General features: G+C 48.2%; 1 protein-coding gene across 2 annotated transcripts in view; it reads right to left on the bottom strand.

Moving 5' to 3' along the window:
• Positions 1-467: 467 nt before the first annotated feature.
• PPT2 (palmitoyl-protein thioesterase 2) overlaps positions 468-20,858 on the bottom strand; it is a 43,580-nt gene continuing 23,189 nt past the window's right edge. For both annotated transcript variants that reach the window (XM_040323065.1, XM_040323066.1), the window contains exons 5-9: positions 8,987-9,094; positions 5,977-6,060; positions 4,911-4,995; positions 4,554-4,608; positions 468-1,793 (exon numbers count right to left, since the gene is read on the bottom strand). In XM_040323065.1, the coding sequence (XP_040178999.1) occupies positions 1,650-1,793; positions 4,554-4,608; positions 4,911-4,995; positions 5,977-6,060; positions 8,987-9,094 (476 nt within the window). In that variant the 3' untranslated portion in view covers positions 468-1,649. The remainder of the gene's footprint in view (positions 1,794-4,553; positions 4,609-4,910; positions 4,996-5,976; positions 6,061-8,986; positions 9,095-20,858) is intronic.

The following is a 20,858-nucleotide window of genomic DNA, read 5'->3' as shown; positions in this document are numbered from 1 at the left end:
GATCGATCGATCAACTTGGTACATTCAGCCTGCCCATTAACGGTTTGAAGTGGCCGGTTCCTGCTGAACTGACTGAGACTCGAACCGTGTATGACTGGCCTTAGTGGCCCTTAACAATTTGTGTGCAATCTTCCTGGACAGCAGACAATAGGTCCTCTGCTACCTTCTATAGTAGCCACTGGGTTTAGCAGAAGGCCAATCTGCTCACACTCAAGAATCTCCCACAATCTGCTAAGAATCAACAGATTTGGAGATGTCACCTTTGAATACGGAAGGCATCTTTATTCCCCTGCCTATGAGCAGGCTTGTACTGTACCATGGAGGCAGGAACCACACACCATCCTAATCCTCCGGCTTCACTGGTATCAGATCTATTAGAGGAGACATAGGGAGGAATATGTAATGTGCACTGTGTCCTTTAAGGCTCATTCCCGCCACAGTGTCCACTATTGTGCAACCCTATGTGGTGTGAATGCACACTGATCTACACAACAATGCAGCGATTGTTTATGTTTCTTCTTCTTTTTTTTTATATTCTATGTCCTGCAGCACACTGCAATGCATTTCAGCGTGTCGGAACACACTGCGCAAAAATAAAAAATTGCACTTTTTTTCGGCACACGTCAAAGCAGTGTTTTGTTGTGTACTAAATCCATAGGACATGAGTCAGATTACCTTGTTGTTGCATTGAAACCCTTGGGACTCGCTCTTGTTAATAAGTGGGGTGACCATGTGGTACGGGGTGAAGACATTAGTTACTGCAGAGAAATCGTAAACACTTGAGTCTGCAAGAGATAGAAGCCGGGTGGAATTTTATCCCAGCTTTGCTCACTCCAAATTGAATGAGCAGTTTTCAGCGGTGGAGGCCTTTAATAAGTAGACTTTCAATCTTTTACTTCATGTCCGTGAGCGCTTTACGCAACCAGATATTAGCAGACATCTCCGCGTGCCATCCTTGTCTTCCATAGGGTCCTATTGACTCAATGTCCAATTATCACGATCTTAGCTCATGTATACAGTCAGAGTTGGAAAGGTCCATTTCACATGATCATTTCTGTCAAAAGGTACCTTTAGGATTACAAGGGGTGAGCGAGAGCATTCATAATTGTTGCCTGAAGGAACTTTAAAAAGCACCCAATATAAGCCCGTTGTTCGACAGCAGATGATTGAGGTGTGGAGGTAGAGGATCCCTGTTTAGTAATAGGTAATTGCCACTTGTATAACGGCAACGACCACCCCCTCCTCCCACAGTGCAAAACACTTCCAAAAATTCAGTTTCCTATAAAAGGTTATAAACAGAACATTATCTACCTTCAGAAAAAGTCTTGGGGGTTAGAAAGTACCCTAGATAGCCCAATGATTGTTAGATAATGCAAACGAGACCCCCCGTCCTGGTAATGTAGAGCAAGGCGCACTGCACTTGAGTCATGAAATTCAGTCATGTGACCTGTAGGTGAAGGGCTGGTTGAAAGGCATATGGGTTCTCAAAAAAAGGACAAGAAAGGATTGCAGCTGACCACAGCACAAGAGACGGGACTGGAAAGCTCAATACTGAGGTGCAAGAAGGTCCAAGTCAAACTGCAGCAGAGAGGAGGCCTCGAGGAGGTACATGGCAGATGTGTGATGGGCTGGCGTAGACCGCTGAGACGTTACGTGAGCCACTTTTCGATGCACTCCTTATAGACCGTCATGTTGGAGTGCCACATTGTGTGAACCACTCCTGGGATGGAGTAGACCGAGACCCCTCCTCTTTTATCCAGAGTGCGGAGACCAAATGTATCAGTCTGGTAAACCTAGGGACAAAAAGATTTGTTCAATATGAAAGAACATTAAAAGGGGATTAGCAGTAAAGCAAAGCACCTGTGTGAGTGGGTGCCGATTATGCTGGTTGACATGGGCTGTCCAAACATAGACCCCCCCATACTAAAAGTAGAACTAAACCTTCATATCCTTGATAACCAAGGAGGCTGCCATCGTAACCTCTGTCTGATCTGCAGTTGCCATGGTGCTGCACATGTGATCAGTTATGACTGCAGCCATTTGCGCGTGACAGCTCAGTTGAGGAAGTAAGCGATTGTGACAGTTACCATTCACGGTATGCCTTGAATGTAAGGGCCCTTTCACACGGGCGGACGAAAGGGCCCTAATACCTTTGGGAAAAGATGTGCTATAAAGCTGAACTCCAGAAATTCAGCGAAACTGTCAAATGTGCTGGCATACTATGAGATAAATCCAACGAGATGCCACCTGGCGGACTTATTTCTTTAATTTACCATACATCTGATAGTTATATGGAGCTCTGGGAATACAGCCGTTTCTACACTCCTGGAGCGCGGACAGAAGAGAAGCTGTCTTGTTAGGCCCCGTACAGACGACCGAACATGTCTGCTGAAACTGGTCTGCGGACCAGTTTCAGCAGACATGTTCGGTCGTGTGTACGGCCGACCGGACAATTGTCCGGCGGATCGGACAGTTTCCAGCGGACAAATGTTTCTTAGCATGCTAAGAAACATGTCTGCTGGAAGCCTGTCCGTAGGACATGTTCGGTCGTCTGTACAGACTCACCGGACATGTCCGCTCGGCCCAAAGCCCTCGCATGCGTCGAAGTGATTCGACGCATGCGTGGAAGCATTGACCTTCCAGGGCCGCGCACGTCGACGGCGCGGCACGTCACCGCGTATTCTGTCCGAGGGGACATGTCCGCTCGTCTGTACAGGGCCTTACACACCTTACACACCGCATCTCTGTCTGCCACCCCCCCCCCCTTCTGCTGTTCATTTACATGAGCCTTTGTATTTTGTGACCAAGTTCAAATAACACAAAGCACTCCACGATTTAGCAGGACCAAACGCAATATTCCCCACACACACGTTCAAGAAAATGGCTGTTCAGTAATGTTGGGTGCTGTAATGACCACAGGCTGGAAACCATACACAATCAAAGTGAAGAAATGTCATCAGCACACCAAGGTTTCCACAAAAGGGTCCAAAGCTTTATTTTCGTGGTAAACATACAGCAACATTTCGGAGGCACGCAGGGCCTCTTCTTCAGGCATGTGCCCTGTGTGGCTCTGAAACGTTGCCGTATGTTTACCATGTGACCACGAAATAAAGCTTTGGACCCTTTTGAGGAAACCTTGGTGTGCTGATCACATTTCTCTCTTAAAGGGTTATTAAAAAGGAAAAAAAATGTTTCCTTTAAAATAACAAACAAGTTATACTTACCTCCACTGTGCAGCTCGTTTTGCACAGAGTGGCCCCGATCCACGTCTTCTGGGGTCCCTCGGCAGCTGTCTCTGGTCCTCCCTGCAAGTACTGACCACAGTCATGCGAGAGCTCGCATGGTGGTGAGTAATTGCGAGCGCGCTCCCGTGAAACAGCGAACGGCCATAGTCGCTCACTGTATCACTCGTTCCGGCCCCTCAGGGCGCTGCGTCACTGGATGCGATTGTCAGCAGCGCCAGCCAATGGCTGCGCTGCTCTCAATCCATCCGCTCTAGCCAATCAGCGGCCAGGCTGAGCGGCAGCATCAGATGTTTTTTCACCTTAATGCATAGATTGCATTAAGGTGAATTTTTTTTTTACTTTACAACTCCTTTAACTATAATTGGGCAGAAGGAATGGAGGGGCGGGCACAGCGGCTGCATGCAACTCTGCACCTGCTGGAGCTGAGACCAGTAAGTTAGAACACTGGAAGTGTAGCAAGAGCTTTGTTCCCGGAACCTAATGAAAATCTACACTGTACATTAAAGCAGTGTTCCGACCAAAATAAAGCCAGCAGCTACACATACTGCAGCTGCTGACTTTTAATAAATCGGACACTTACCTGTCCTGGAGTCCAGCCATGTCAGCACCGCAGCTGAGGTTTCCATCAGCTGTCGGGTGCTGCCGCCGCCATTGCGGGTAAGGGAACCCGGCAGTGTAGCCTTTCGGCTTCACACCGGGAATCCTACTGCAGATGCGCGAGGCCCCCGCTCTTCTCTCCTTTTGGCCCGGCAGCCAGGGGAGGAGGAAACCCCGCAGTGATGTCATGGGCCGCAGCCCAGACTCCCGGAAGTGGGAAAGGATAACGCTTTAAAGAGAAGTCCACTGAATGGCATGCATCTCATTAGACTTAACCCCAAAATAATCCAGAACATTTCCCAAAGTGGCTGAATTCCTGGAGTTCAGCTTTAAAGTCATGGACATTTCCAGTCTCCATGTAGAATTCATATAACTGTAACACACAGAAATACCCATTTAAAAGCAGGAGTTAGACTTTAAGGAGGGCAGCTATGGACAGTAGCCCTCTAAAGCACAGATCTCCAAAGCACAGCCCTCCAGCTGTTGCAGAACTACACGTCCCATTAGGCATTGTAAAACTCTGACATTCACAGACATAACTAGGCATGATGGGAATTGTAGTTCCTGAACAACCGGAGGGCCGTAGTTTGGAGACCCCTGCTCTAAAGTCTTGCTATGATAATCCATAGGCAATACAATGATTGCCAAGCCCATCTCATACCTGAAATAGCACTATTTGATCTATTTAGTCAAAACATTTTGATGACTAACCTGCTGTTCTTGCATCTCCACCACCGTCTCATTTTCATCAAAGAATGCAAAGTGGCTAAAACAAAATAAGACAATATTAGGGGATATGATATCTAGAAATATAGCAATTTCCTGGGCTTACTGCAATAGCAGAACAGGACAGCAGAGGGCCCCAGCACTCAATACAGATAGGTCACCGGTCCTGCAGTGTTATCATTATTATTATACAGGATTTATATAGCGCCAACAGTTTGCCCATCGCTTTACAACATCAGGGAAGACAGTACAGTTACAATACAATACAGGAAGGATCAGAGGGCCCTGCTCGTTAGAGCTTACAGTGTAGAAGGTTAGAAGTGTTATAGTTAAAACATATACCTGGACTCCCAGGGAGTGATGACGCCATCGCTAGGGCCTCCTATGAGAACCAGTTTTCTGAGACGTAGGAAGTTTTGCCTCCATTCTGCCAGAGGAAGATTGAGAGAATAAAATTGAATATATTAGGACAAAAATGTGGCTCTGCAGATATGTACATCAAATGTCTCTATATACTTGACCGTCATCAATTTTGTAAAAGTAATATTTCAAGTGCATGTAAACCCAAAATGTATCCATATATGTTTGGCATCATGATTCAATGTATACATCTTTCTTCAATACACTTTTGTAAATCTTTTAGGAGTTTTTTAGCTAGAGATCCAGCCATAAACAGCCTGACCACGCTAAGCTACGGCTTTGTCAGTCTGTTGTAGGCACTCCTTCAGCTGGCTGTTAGGCCCCTTTCACACAGGGCGGAGCATTACCTCCGTTTGCTCAGCGGGGATCGCTCCGTTGATCCCCGCTGAGCCGGCGGATGACATGGTGGTCCCCGCACACTGTGCAGGCACAGCCCTGTTTTTTCTCCGCTCTCCCCTATGGGGAGATCGGATGAACACGGACCGTCTATCCTATGTCATATCCTGAGCAGGAAAGACCTGGATGTCCTGCAGCCAAGATAAAATAGACATACGCTGGCCATACAGGGTGAAATTTCTTTCCTGAAACCACGGGTTGCAGAAAATAAATTTGCATGATTCCCCCATCAACACAGAGTGCCGACAGGGGGATCCCTCCTCCTGAGCCATTGTCTTCTCCAGGTGGGGGCAGCAGGGGAAGCCGTCCCTGCCGGGAGAAGAAAGTGAATATCGCTGTCGGCTATAGCAGCCGCTTGCGATAATCACAAGTGAATTCAGAAGGCGGGTTGTATCCAAGTTGATTGAGCGATCACCTTGGTACACTTAGCCTGCCCATTAATGGTTCGAATCTCGATTTGAACCGTGTGTGGCCGGCCATAGACTGCTCTGACAACACAGTGTGAGTGACAATCACCATGACATGGACCAGTGAGCAAAATAATAGCTTCTCATTTCCAATCCTGAAAGGGAAAACATGTCAGCTGACCCACCTGTAGTGTTCGGTTCCGGTCTTTCGGAATTTATAGGTGCCAGGAAATCACTGACGTTCATATACATATCATGATGATGAGGATCTGTACACAAAAAAAATCACCATTAAGAAAGGAAAAATACACATTTGTTTGAAGTTTTACAAAATAGAAATAAAAAAATGATGTAAACCCACAGAGAAAAAATGTAAAATACTGCAGATTACGAGTCCTTAGGTATGGTGGCTGCTTTAAAGTAGAAGTTCAGCCAACACCTTACTAACTCTAAACCTACTCGTAGCAACAATCTAAACCTAACCTATCTAGCCCTGTAAAAGAAAAATAAATACCGTATTTATCAGCGTATACCGCGCACTTTTTTCCCCTTAAAATCAGGGGGAAATTGTGGGTGCGCGATATACGCCGAAACTGTTGCAGCGGTGTTTGTTTTTTTTAATTAGGTGCCGAGCACCGCAGCCTAGAGTCGAGCTGATCCTACCCGATCAGAGTGTACTGCGCACTCGGCTACGCCTGCAGCCACGCGAGAGAAGCCGAGAGGAGCCGAACAAACAGGAAATCCGGCTCCTCTCGGCTCGACGCCTAATTCAAAAACTAACACCGCCGCAACCCCGGGCAACGTGCGGATGGAGGACTGGACGGACCCCGCAGACGGACACCTGGACGGACGCCGCAAGGAAGCCGCAGACGGACACCTGGACGGAGGCCGCGAGGAAGCCGCAGACGGACACCTGGACGGGCGCCGCGAGGAAGCCGCAGACGGACCCTGCGCACGGCCGCCGGACCGAACAAGGCCGCCGATGAACGCCGGGCAAGACACCAAAACTGTAAGTAATTCATTTTTTTTTTCAAGAATTTCCCTTCTAGATTAGGGGTGCGCGCTATAGGCAGATAAATACGGTAATCAATATACTTTCCTGTTCTGCAGCCGCTCTGGTCCGGTGCCACGCTGAGCTGTCAGTGTGTGGGAGTGTGCAGGAGAGGCAGCCGACAACAGAAGCCCCATTGTAACTCTATGGGTGACATCACTTCCCAGCCGTTGTCGGCTGTCTCCTGCACACAGCAGAGACCGGATCGGCTTCAGAAAGCATATGTACAGTGATTTCTTCTTTACAGAACTAGATAGATTCGTTTTAGAATATGTGGCTACGAGTAGGCGAATGCCGCATACACAGGATCGGAAATTTCCGACAAGAAAACCGTGGATTTTTTTTCCAACTGAATCTTGGCTCCAACTTGTCTTGCACACACACACGGTCACAGAAATGTTGTCAAAAATTCCGAGCGCCAAAAATGCGGTGACGTACAAAACACTACGACGAGCTGAAAAAAAAATGAAGTTCAATGATTCCGAGCATGCGTAGGATTTTTGAGCGTCGGAATTGCATACAGACGATATGAATTTCCGTCAAGAACTTTTCCCGTCTGAAAATTTGAGAGCCAGCTCTCAAATTTTTGCGGTCGGAAATTCCGACAGAAAAAGTCAGATGGGGCCTACACACGATCGGAATTTCCGACCAAAAGCTCACATGAAACTTTTCTTGTCGGAAATCCCGATCGTATGTACGCAGCATTAGAGTTAGGCCAGCCATACACAGTTTGAATCTCTGCCAGCTCAGCAGGAATCGGCTGAGATTCAAACTGTTAACAGGCAGGCTGAATGTACAAAGTTGATCACCCATCCTGCCAGATTCTCTTACGATTATAGCTAGCAGCTGCTATAGCAGCAAGCGATAATCACTTTATTCTCCCAGTGAGGACGGCTTCCCCTGGCCATGCCACCCCACCAAATTCTGACAGCAAATGTCCGAAGAAGCCTATACATGGTCGGAATTTGACAAAAAGCTCCCATCGAACATCTTTTTGTCGGAAATTCCAAGCGTGTGTACGCGGCATAACTGTGTATGGCTGGCCTTTTTTTTTTTGCTTGTTATATACATAAAATAATAAAGACCAAAAATTTAGAAATATAAATATATATATATATATATATATATATATATATATTACATTACTTTCTGCTATAACATATATCCAATAAAAAAAAAAAAAAAAAAGAATTTCTTCATAAATCTTGGTCAAAATGTATTCTGCTACATTATTTTTGATAAAAAGAAATCCTAATAAGTGTACATTAATTAGTTTGTGTAAAAGAGTTATAGTGCTTACAATAGTGCTACTTAATATATTTATAATATAGTGCCTACAAACTATGGGATATATACTGTAATTTTTATTTTATTTTCTATTCATACTACTAAATCAACGACCTATAACAGGACTACGATATTGCGGTGGACAATCTGACACTAACTGATGCTGGAGGGGAATGACACCGCCACTGCCATTATTACAGCAATCAGTGCTTAAAATATACAGTCACTGTAATAATGACGCTGGCTGGGAAAGGGTTAAATTGTGCTGCTTTTTACTAATGAGCTCTCAATTTCTCAGAAACTGACAGATTGCCCCCTCTGTACAAAGCTCTGTGTTGTTTACCAACACAGAGCTCTGGGCTGTGAATGTATACAGTTGATCAGCAGGTTCCAGGCATGAATCATAAACCCAGAAGTAGGCAACGATGTACCAGTACGTCGCTTTGCCTACAGTGGCCGCCTGTCCAGAGTACAATTCAGTTACTGAATGAATCTTCATAATAATAATAATAATAATAATAATAATAATAATAATAATAATTATTATTATTATTATTATTATTATTAATAATAATAATAAAAATAAAAAATAAAAGTCAACACCTTCTATGGGCTTAGGATTCAGCTGGGCTACACAAGAAGGTGCCGGTGTTCAAGAACCCTCTTGTGTAGCCCCATTGAATCCTAAACCCGGGCTGTACATTGGGGAGGGGGGTTGTCTTCTGTACAGGTGTAGACCAAGCCCCGCCTCTTTATGGTGCTAAACTCCACCCCCTTCATTTAAATGTAAAATGCTAAAGCCTATTGTCTATGTCATTCCAAACTTGCCCTTCCCATGTCATCCTATAGCACCTTACCATTCCAGAAATTGCAGATGGAGTATGTCTGTCCGTACTGTGTGTAGCAGAATCTGTACAAATTGGATTTCACATAGGTCGGGAACAGATAGCGAAGATAATCCGTGTCTGCAAAACAAAAAACAGAACTTATTAAATACTTTTGTGGTTTATGTCAGTCTGTCGTCTGCAAACAATGCAGTGGAATTTAGGCAAAACCTTTTCTTTTATGCATCTCTAACCGTTTCTTTTATATGTTGGACAGAATAAGGAATTGATTGAACCTTTTATTGTTCTCTGTGCCCCGCTTGTTTGCAGTTCCACTAAAAAAAAATTTGGTGGCAAGTCTGGTTAAAGTGGATGTAAACCCAATTTTTTTTAATGTCACAATGTAGAGAATAAGATTTCCCATCATCTGTGCCCAGTCTTGCCACACAGAGTTAATCCAGCTCTGAGCAATCCTCTTTTATTGTTCAGTGAGATAAATCTTGACAAACAGAGAAAAACTTTTTTTCAAATCCACCCCCTTGCTGTGAATGACAGGTGATTCACATATCTCATGCACTAGCCTGAGACAGTGTCAGGTCAATTGCGGTCAGGTGACAAGTGCACCCCGTTGGGGTCAGGAATGCACCACAGGGTAGTGAACCCTATGGTCGACTGCTGCGATTAGAGAGGAAGCGTGAGCCCAAGATTCCCCAGGGCACGGAATCTAAGACCCAGCTTTGTGTTCACCAGAGCCTCTAGTGGGGAGGATGGCCTTCGCCGCAGCTGGATCCAGGTCGTGACCCCTGGGATCCCCTAGGTCACGCTCCGCAGCGAGAGAGGGGAAGCAGCAAGCAGGACAAGCGATAGTGATGGGTAAGCCGAGGTCAGGGCAACAGGCAGACAAGGGTAACCGAGGGACAGGCAAAAGGTCAGGATCACAGGCAAACAGGAGATGTCAGGGACGAGCCAAAAACGGCACACAGGAAGATAATCGTAGCACACTGCAGACAAGGACTAAAGCTAACAACACGGTTAAACAGCAAAGCAGACTAGCAGTGCAATGGTTAATATAGGCTTCCTGTGATGGCCTAGGGTGGAGCAATACAGGGAGGAAGGTGATAAAAGACAGTCAGAAGGAGGGTCAGGCCTCTAATGAACACATGGAGATCAGGTAAGCTGCCAGACTTTATTGCATATCCATGACAGACGGGCATTATTTATTAATTCCCACCCCCACTCATTTTCTGAAATCATGTGGTTACTTCTCTGGGATTTGACTGGATGTTGGTGATCATAGCAGAATTCAGTGTAAAGATATACACAGGAAAAAAAATGCATTTTGATAAGGGGAGTGTAGAGGAGGGCGGTTAGTCTACTGACATCACAACTCCACCCACCGAGCTCCAGACAACAGACCCACCCACAGAATCTTCAGTTTTTCAGTTCTTATAACAGACAGAGGGGAGAAATTTGACAGGTAAGGATACATGCAGGAGGCATCTATATCCTTATAGATCAGCACTATGGCAGTAGTTTAGAAAGGATGAGTGGGTTTACACCCACTTTAAAGTGGAAATCCACCCATAAATATAACATTACATCAGTAGTTTTAAAAAAATGTCATTAGTCCTTTACAATTTTTTTTTTTTTTTTAGATGCCTTCAAAGTGTTGTTGCTAGGCAGAATAGTTAATCTTCCCACTTCCTGCACCTAGGTGCTTAATGCTTCCTAACCTACACCGCACAGACTCCTGGGAATGTAGTGGGTGTAACTTTCCAGGAGTCTGTGCACTCCCCAGTCTCAAAGAATCATGTGACTTGGACAGCACAGGTGCTGAAACCTGATCTGACACTGCTTGTGCAGCACTGACCATGTGCGAGATCTGCAAGGCTGAAATCCAGGAAGTCATACAGTCTGGCTTCATGATGCCCACACTTAAGATGGCCCCAGTCAATTTCTATTTTATAAAGTGTCTAAATGCTGTAACAACCTAACAAAACGGACCTTAGTTTACAGACCAACTTTACTAGAATACATTAAGCTTGTGTATTACAGGGGTATATATATATATAAAAAGTGAAATTGTGGCCGGAACTCCGCTTTAATGTGGCAATTGTGTTCTAGTAAGCCAAACAAAGAACAACTAGAGGGAACAAAGAAATACAATGCTGCAAACAGAAGGTATGTAAAGATGTAACAGACACATCAAAGAGAAAGAAAGAAAGAGAAAGAAAGAAAGAGAAAAAAAGAAAGAAAGAAAGAAAAAAAAAAAGAAAGAAAAAAAAAAAAAAGAAAGAAAGAAAGAGAAAGAGAAAAAGAAAGAAAGAAAGAGAAAGAGAAAGAGAAAAAGAAAGAAAGAAAGAAAAAAAGAAAGAGAAAGGGAGAAAAAAAAAAGAGAAAAAAAAGAAAGAGAAAAGAAAGAAAGAAAGGAAGGAGAAAGAAAAAGAAAGAAAGAAAAGAAAAGGAAAGAAGAAAGAAAGAAAGAAAGAAAGAAAGAAAGAAAGAATGAAAGAAAGAAAAAGAAAGAGAAAGAAAAAGAAAAAGAAAGAAAAATAAAGAAAAATAAAGAAAAAGAAAGAAAGAAAGAAAGAAAGAAAGAAAGAAAAAGAAAGAAAAAAAGAAAAAAAGAAAGAAAAAGAAAAAGAAAGAAAAAAAGAAAAAAAAAGAAAAGAAAGAAAGAAATCCACACTAAAAATTCCTAGAATGCTGCACAAGTAAAAAAGGAACAATCACTTCCTTTTACTGACAAAGAACGGTTATGCAGGAATGTGGGCCACGTGTGGCTGGGGACCATTCCATGAACATTCCTAGCAATAATAAAACAGGATAATTATATAGAACACTAGGACTGGAAGTGTGGGTATGTCATCATTCCGAGACATTGTCAACTGCCAGCGGAATTCATCCTTCACTGATCCGCCTCCAGTTAGGGAAAATCTAACATCTTATTACTGCCCTTAGCACTGTCATATTTAATGAGGTCACAGTTGTCGTGTGTCACTGCTCGCGAGTGTCAGTGTGTCGTTGCTCCGAGACCCTAAATACCAGTGTTTATCATTACTTTACTGGGGTTGATTTACTAAAAGTGGGAGAGTGCAAAATCCGGTGCAGCTCTGCATTGTAACCAATCAGCTTCCAGTTTTTTTGTCAAAGTTTAAAAGAGAATTACGTTTTTTTTTTATTATTATTCCAGTTTCATACTTACCTAGGTGGATGCAGCATCGGTCCAATGCTGAATCTGCCCCCTGATGCCTCTGCACTGAGAACCAAGCGATCGAACATCGCCGGTGGCTCAGGTTCTCTCAGCTCCCCGAACAGAGAGCTGCTGCCTGTCAATCAGCATCTCTCCTCCTCTTAGCCTCCATGCTTACTGGAGTGCTGAGCTGTGGAGGGGCAGGCAGAGGCCTTCTCAGCGGCTCACAGAGAGGCTGAGACAGCTATCAGTTCAGGCACCTGGCCGATCCAGACTCCCAGAGTCGGGATGACACGGTGCCTGGACTAATCCTGGCGACGTCAGCGGAGAGCGGACTTCAGACCGCTCTCTGCTAAAAATGGGTCACAGGCAGGGGCGGACTGACAACTCGTGGGGCCCCCGGGCAATAGAAGATTATGGGGCCCCTGGGCTTACAGATGGCCACCACGCCAGGAGGAAGTGCAGAGGCGGGGCAGCTAAAATCTTGGGATTTTCACATCAAAAGCATGTCGGTTTCGGACATATCAGGGACAGATGCAGTGCTTTAACTGGGCCGGAACGCGGCGGTACTCAGTAGCGCCACTTCCAAAAATGGCCCTCGAGAGTACCAGCACCTCTCCGTGCGCCCAGTACGTGGGTTTCTCGTACCCGAACGCACTGGCGTATCGCACCGGGCGCAACATTGGTGGAGGGCACAAAATACCGGCGTCCGTGTCGCTCTCGCTGCCGTTTTTTTTTTTTTCCTTTGAAGTCGACTTCAATACAGTAAGCGGCAGCCATACAAAAGCCCTGTGATTGGCCGGACAGGGTCATGTGCGGCCGTACGCTGTGGAATTCTGGGACATGTAGTCATGATGTGAGGCTCGCATCATGAGTCATGATCCGAGCCTCGCATCATGACTACATGTCCCAGAATTCCACAGCGTACGGCCGCACATGACCCTGTTTGGCCAATCACAGGGCATTTGTGTTGCGAGCGCACTGCAAATCATCGACAGAGGCGGAGCTGGTCACGTGTGGATGCGGCTGGTCGTGACCACTTGCTGGAGTCCCGCCTCTCGGCCTAGGGCGCTTTGAATTTCTGAGGTCTCTGTCACCATCACCCCCCGTTTAAGCCATTCTCCTCTGTCAAACCACCTCCTCTATGTCAGCCATCCTCCTCTATGTCAGGCAGCCCACACCCCCTTTGTCAGCCCACCCATCCTCTGTCAGCCCACCCCCCCTCTGTCAGCATCCACCCCCTCTCAGCCCACTCCTCCTCTGCCAACCCATCTCCCCTCTGTCAGCCCACCCCCCCCCCTCTGTCAACCCACCCCCCCTCTGTCAACCCACCAACCTCTGTCAGGCCATCCCCCCCTCTGTCAGCTCCCCTCTGTCAGCCCCCATCCCCTCTCAGCCCACTCCTCTCTGTCAGTCCACACCTCCTCTGTCAGCCCACCCCCCTCTCTGTCAGTCCACTCCTCCTCTGTCAGCCCACCCCTCCTCTATCAGCCCATCCTCCCTTTGTCAGCCCACCCCCTCTCTGTCAGCCACAGCAGGGAGCCAGGCTAGCCACCTGCAGCAGGGTGCATTGTGCCAGCCACCCACCGACCCACAGCAGGGAGCCAGGCCAGACACCCACCCACCCACAGCAGGGAGCACCGTGCAAGCCAGCCACTGACCCACAGCATGGAGCCAGACCAGCCACCCACAGCAGGGTGCACCGTGCAAGCCAGCCACTGACCCACAGCAGGGAGCCAGGCCAGTCACCCACAGTAGGCTGCATCGTGTCAGCCAGCCACCGACCCACCCACCCACTGACCCACATCAGGGAGCCAGGCCAGCCACCCACAGCAGGCTGCACCATGTCAGCCAGCCACTGACCCACCCTCTGACCCACAGCAGGGAGCCAGGCCAGCCACCCACCCACAGCAGGCTGCACCGTGCAAGCCAGCCACTGACCCACAGCAGGGAGCCAGGCCAGCCACCCACAGCAGGGTGCACCATGCAAGCCAGCCACTGACCCACAGCAGGGAGCCAGGCCAGCCACCCACAGCAGGGTGCACCATGCAAGCCAGCCACTGACCCACAGCAGGGAGCCAGGCCAGCCACCCACAGCAGGCTGCACCATGTCAGCCAGCCACTGACCCACCCTCTGACCCACAGCAGGGAGCCAGGCCAGCCACCCACCCACAGCAGGCTGCACCGTGCAAGCCAGCCACTGACCCACAGCAGGGAGCCAGGCCAGCCACCCACAGCAGGGTGCACCATGCAAGCCAGCCACTGACCCACAGCAGGGAGCCAGGCCAGCCACCCACAGCAGGGTGCACCATGCAAGCCAGCCACTGACCCACAGCAGGGAGCCAGGCCAGCCACCCACAGCAGGGTGCACCATGCAAGCCAGCCACTGACCCACAGCAGGGAGCCAGGCCAGTCACCCACAGTAGGCTGCATCGTGTCAGCCAGCCACCGACCCACCCACCCACTGACCCACATCAGGGAGCCAGGCCAGCCACCCACAGCAGGCTGCACCATGTCAGCCAGCCACTGACCCACCCTCTGACCCACAGCAGGGAGCCAGGCCAGCCACCCACCCACAGCAGGCTGCACCGTGCAAGCCAGCCACTGACCCACAGCAGGGAGCCAGGCCAGCCACCCACAGCAGGGTGCACCATGCAAGCCAGCCACTGACCCACAGCAGGGAGCCAGGCCAGCCACCCACAGCAGGGTGCACCATGCAAGCCAGCCACTGACCCACAGCAGGGAGCCAGGCCAGCCACCCACAGCAGGGTGCACCATGCAAGCCAGCCACTGACCCACAGCAGGGAGCCAGGCCAGCCACCCACAGCAGGGTGCACCATGCAAGCCAGCCACTGACCCACAGCAGGGAGCCAGGCCAGTCACCCACAGCAGGCTGCACCGTGTCAGACAGCCACCCACTGACCCACGGCAGAGAGCCAGGCCAGCCACCAACAGCAGGGTGCCAGGCAGCCACCCACAGAAGCCAGCCACCCACGGTGACCCACCCACAGCAGGGCCAGGGTGCCAGCCACCCATGGTGACTCATCCACAGCAGGGCCAGGGAGCCAGCAAGCCACCCACAGTGACCCACCCACACCAGGAAACCAGCCAGCTACAATGGGGTGCCAGCCAACCACCCACAGGAGCCAACCAGCCACAGTGACCCACCCACAGCAGGGAGCCAGCCACCCACAGGAGCAAACCAGCCACAGTGACTATCCACAGCAGGATGCCAGCCACCCACGGTGACCCACCCACACCAGGGATCCAGCCAGCCACAGCAGGGTGCCAGCCAGCCACCAACAGGTGCCAGCTAGCCACCCACAGGAACCAGCCACAGAGGATGTGGGAGCCAGCCACAGCTACAGCACCCACAGATAAGGCAAGAGTAGCGCTACAATTGTATTTCTACTTTGTGAGAGGTTGGGCAGGGGTGAGAGTCATGGCACACAGAGGGTGTCCCATTAGACTCTGTTGTAGTCTCTAATGGGGCCTAGAGGGGACACTTTCTAATAGACTGTCCATGGGACACTGTTAGAAAAAGACCCCCCTCCAGGTCCCATTAGATTCTGCTGTTAAACATTTTTTTTTTTTAAGGTAGTACTTTGTACAAATTGAAGTCCAACATGCCTGTCTGCCTGATGCCATTGCCAAAAGCCCCCTCCTGCTGCGGCCTGCAATAATTTGATCAATAACAGAGCTTCATGATCTATACCCTCAGGGCTTTCAGCATGTAAGGGGTTAAATGATTAATCCAGTGTAATGCATCCTTCAGGGCTTTCAGCATGTAAGGGGTTAAATGATTAATCCAGTGTAATGCATCCTTCAGGGCTTTCAGCATGTAAGGGGTTAAATGATTGCAAGATTAATCATTTAATCCCTTACAGTAAGGGGTTAAATGATTAATCCTGCAATCATTTAACCCCTTACATGATGAAAGCCCTGAAGGATGCATTACACTGGATTAATCATTTAACCCCTTACATGCTGAAAGCCCTGAGAGGGATACATTACATAGGATTAAGGATGAGCTCCAGAGTGTTCGCACAGTGCACGTGCAGAGCCCATTTTGTTCAATACCCTTTTGCACATTTTATTTATGTTCAGTAGCTCTTTCTACAGTAGCTCTTTTTCAGGGTACTTTCTAAGGGTATTTTCATGTTCAGTATTGGGGGGGGGGGGGAGCACCGGCGCCTAATAGAGTACCGGCACCTCTTTTGGCCCACTTAAAGCACTGGACAGCTGTAAAAAAAAAACATAGATTTTTACATACTGTCCCTGGTTTTACTGAGCCTGGCAACCCTGATGGGGCCCCCTAGTGGCATGGGGCCCTCGGGCAGTGCCCGAGTGACTCAATGGTCAGTCCGCCCCTGGTCACAGGAGTGCAAAAACGAATTGCAATCCTGTGGCCCATAAGAGAAGTCCAGCCAAACAAGCTCAGGCTGGACTTCTCCTTTAATTGAACAAGCTGATTAGAAGCTGATTGGCTACCATGCACAGCTGCATCAGATTTTGCACTCTCCAGTTTTAGTACATCAACCCCCAAGTGTCAGTATATCATTACTCTAAAGCCTCGTACACACAATCAGATTTTCAGACGAACGTTCATCCATTTTTTGTTGCATGCTAGTCTCATGTTGAAAGTGAAGAGGTTACTCACCATATGAAAATTCTCATACGACACAGAATACAACGTTAGAAGTGTTGTAATGTGTTGAATAGTTTCTGAGAATGCTTAACTGGTTCCCGACCGGCTCCTGTAGATATACGTCGGCAGCATGCCCCTGCCGCGAGCTCCGTGACCGTGCCCGCGGGACCTGCGGATTTGAAGTCCGCCGGTGTCCGCAATCGGGTCACAGAGCTGCAGAACGGGGAGAGGCAAGTGTAAACATGCCTCTCCCCATTCTGCCTAGTGACACTGTCACCAATTGCCTGTTCCCTGTTATTGGGAACAGCAATCAATGACGTGACACATGTAGCCACGCCCCCTAACAGTAAGAATCACCCACTAGGGCAGTGGTCCCCAAACTTTTTGGCACCAAGGACCGGTTTTGTGGAAGAATATTTTTCCAAGGCCCGGTAGGAGGACAGTGTCCTTTGCCTTGCGGTCCCGGCTAGAGAGGCGGTACGGCCTGGCTTTGGGCCGCGGACCGGGGGTTGACGACCTCTGCACTAGGGCACACTTAACTCCTTCAGCGCCACCTAGTGGTTAACCCCATTCACTGACATTTATAGCGTGTATATTCTCTCTCTCTCTCTCTATATATATATATATATATATATATATATATATATTTCCCTTTAAGAGTCACCAGAGGGTGCACGCTTCAAGACGGGGGACCTGATGCGCATAGCCGGCGGTCGCGATCACCACCCATGTGCGATCGCGTGCAAAGCACCAGCATGGGCATTTGTGTGTTTAAACACACAAATCCCGGTGCTGTCAGAGGGGAGGAGACGTGTCGTTTGTTCCTAGTAAGTAGGAACAGCGAAATGTCTCCTCTCCTACTCAGTCAGTGGTCAGAGTGATGACACTAGGGGTCTCAGAGTAATGACACACTGGTACACAGGGTTTCATAATAATGATGCACTGACATTTGGGGTTTCGGAGTAATAGCACTTTGATGACACACTAAATCTTGGGGTCTTATGCCGCGTACAGACGATTGGACATTCAGACAACAAAACCGTGGATTTTTTCCGACGGAAGTTCGCTCAAACTTGTCTTGCATACACACGGTCACACAAATGTTGGCGGAAATTCTGATCAGCAAGAACGCGGTGATGTACACCCTGTGTATCAGTGTGTCATTACTCTAAGACCTCAAGTGTCAACGTGTCATTACACTGAGACCCCAAGTATCAACACTCTGAGACCCCAAGTTTTAACGTGTCATTACTCTGAGACCCCCAAGTGTCAACGTGTCATTACTCTGAGACCCCACGTGTCAACACTCTGAGACCCCCAAGTGTCAACGTATCATTACTCTGAGACCCCAAGTATCAACACTCTGAGACCCCAAGTTTTAACGTGTCATTACTCTGAGACCCCAAGTGTTTTAGAGGAAGAAAAAGAGATGACATTTGGAAAAAATAAGAAAAGGAAAACAACCATTCCTGACCACTATTATCTGCACAAAATATTCAGAAAATGCTGCACACATCAAAATGAATCATTCACTTCCTTTTGGTGTTCCTCTTTTACTGACAAAGAACGCTTATGCAGGAATGTGGGCCACGTGTGGCTGGGGACCATTCACTGAACATTCCTAGCAATATAACAACAGGACATTTATATAGAAAACTAGGACTGGAAATGTGGGTATGTCATCATTCTGAGACATTGTCAGACTTATTCCATAAATCAAAATGCCAGTAGAATTCATCCTTCACTGATCTGCCTCCAGTCCAGTTACATGAAATCTAACATCTTATCACTGCCCTTAGCACTGTCATATTTAATGGGGCCACAGTTGTCATGTGTCACTGCTCGCCGAGTGTCAGTGTGTCATTACATCAAGACACCAAGTCAGGGGCGGACTGACAACTCATGGGGCCCCCAGGCAATAGAAGATTATTGGGCCCCTGGGCTTACAGATGGCCACCACGCCAGGAGGCAGTGCAGAGGCGGGGCAGCTAAATCTTGGGATTTTCACATCAAAAGCATGTCGGTTTCGGACATATCAGGGACAGATGTAAAAAAAACATAGATTTTTACATACTGTCCCTGGTTTTACTGAGCCTGGCAACCCTGATGGGGCCCCCTAGTGGCATGGGGCCCTCGGGGAATGCCCAAGTGACTCAATGGTCAGTCCGCCCCTGCACCAAGTGTCAGTGTATGATTACTCCAAGACTCCAAGTGGTGCATCATTACTTGGAAACCAAAAGTGTCAGTGCGTTATAAATTTAAGATCCAAAGTGTCAGTGCATCATTACCCTGGGACACCAAGTGTAAGTGCATCATCGGGTGTCATTATTCTGAGACCTTAAAGGGGAGTTCCAGCCTTTTAATGTTTATTAAAAGTCAGCAGCTACAAAAAGTATAGCTGCTGACTTTTAATAAAACAGACACTTACCTGTTCCCCCGGTCCAGTGATGCGGGCATACAGAGCGTCTCTCCTCTCCCCGCTCCTCTCCTCGGCGCCTCCATTCACATCCTGAGCACCCAACCGTGATAGCTTTTGGCTTCACAGCTGGGCACGCACTGCACATGCAGAATCTCCTGTGACCTGTCACGTGTCCCAGGAGATCGCCTGGAGGGAGGGGCCGCCTAGGGGCAGAGGAGGAGTCGCCTAGATGGTCCCTAGGTTGAAGTACGAAGTGGGACAGGAAGTCCCACTCCTACCGAAGCCCCCCCCCCCCCCCCCCCCAAAAAAATGGATATGCCAAATGTGGCATGTAAGGAGACAAGGAGTGCTTAAAGCGAAAGTTCCACTTTTAGGTGGAACTCCGCTTTAAGTATAAGTGCACCATTACTCTGGGAACCCAAGTGTCAGTGCATCATTATTCTAGGAACCCATAATTTATTTGAGACCCCCCACCAAGTGGCATTGGGGTTGATTTACTAAAGGCAAGTAGACTTTGCAAATTGAAGTTGCACTCTGCAAATGCAATTACTCCAGAGCTTAGTAAATGATGTAAAGCTTCACTTTGCAAAGAATACCTGAACACATACAAGGAAAAAAAATATATATATAAAACTCTGAATCCCAGTGCAGAGTCGAAATTCTGTGTAAGCTATGTGTTGCTTCTCTTCTCCCTTATGTGACAGTGTTCAGGCCTGGGGATAGACGACTCAGGGTCAGGTAGTGCACCCTGGAAGAATGTGGAGAAAGTCACTTTGCTCTAAATCAGGGGCCTCCAAACTTTCTAAACAAGGGTCAGTTTACTGTCCTTCAAAATTTAGGGGGGCCGGACTGTAGCCCAGCGGTGATAAATGCCCCATCTTTGTTATTAGGGGGAGAAATGGTTGGTGTCAGTTGGGGAAATAGTGCCCCATTGTAGCAGTCAGTGCAGGGGATAGTGCCCCATTGTAGCAGCCAGCGCAGGGGATAGTGCCCCATTGTAGCAGTCAGTGCAGGGGATAGCGCCCCATTGTAGCAGCCGGCGCAGGGGATAGTGCCCCATTGTAGCAGTCGGCGCAGGGGATAGTGCACCATTGTAGCAGTCGGCGCAGGGCATAGTGCACCATTGTAGCAGTCCGCGCAGGGGATAGTGCACCATTGTAGCAGTCGGCGCAGGGGATAGTGCACCATTGTAGCAGTCGGCGCAGGGGATAGTGCACCATTGTAGCAGTCGGCGCAGGGGATAGTGCACCATTGTAGCAGTCGGCGCAGGGGATAGTGCACCATTGTAGCAGTCGGCGCAGGGGATAGTGCACCATTGTAGCAGTCGGCGCAGGGGATAGTGCACCATTGTAGCAGTCAGCGCAGGGGATAGTGCACCATTGTAGCAGTCAGCGCAGGGGATAGTGCCCCATTGTAGCAGCCAGTGCAGGGGATAGTGCCCCATTGTAGCAGCCAGTGCAGGGGATAGTGCCCCATTGTAGCAGCCAGTGCAGGGGATAGTGCCCCATTGTAGCAGCCAGTGCAGGGGATATTGCCCCATTGTTGGTGTCAGTTTGGAGACCACTATTCTAAATCATAGGCAGTAAGAACAATGCTCACATACATACATTTCAAGTAGGTTTGGCCAAAGTTCAGCTTTAATAAT

This window comes from Rana temporaria, chromosome 9, assembly GCF_905171775.1.
Source record: "Rana temporaria chromosome 9, aRanTem1.1, whole genome shotgun sequence".
Classification (NCBI taxonomy): domain Eukaryota; kingdom Metazoa; phylum Chordata; class Amphibia; order Anura; family Ranidae; genus Rana; species Rana temporaria.
This window is presented reverse-complemented; position numbering and strand designations above follow the sequence as displayed.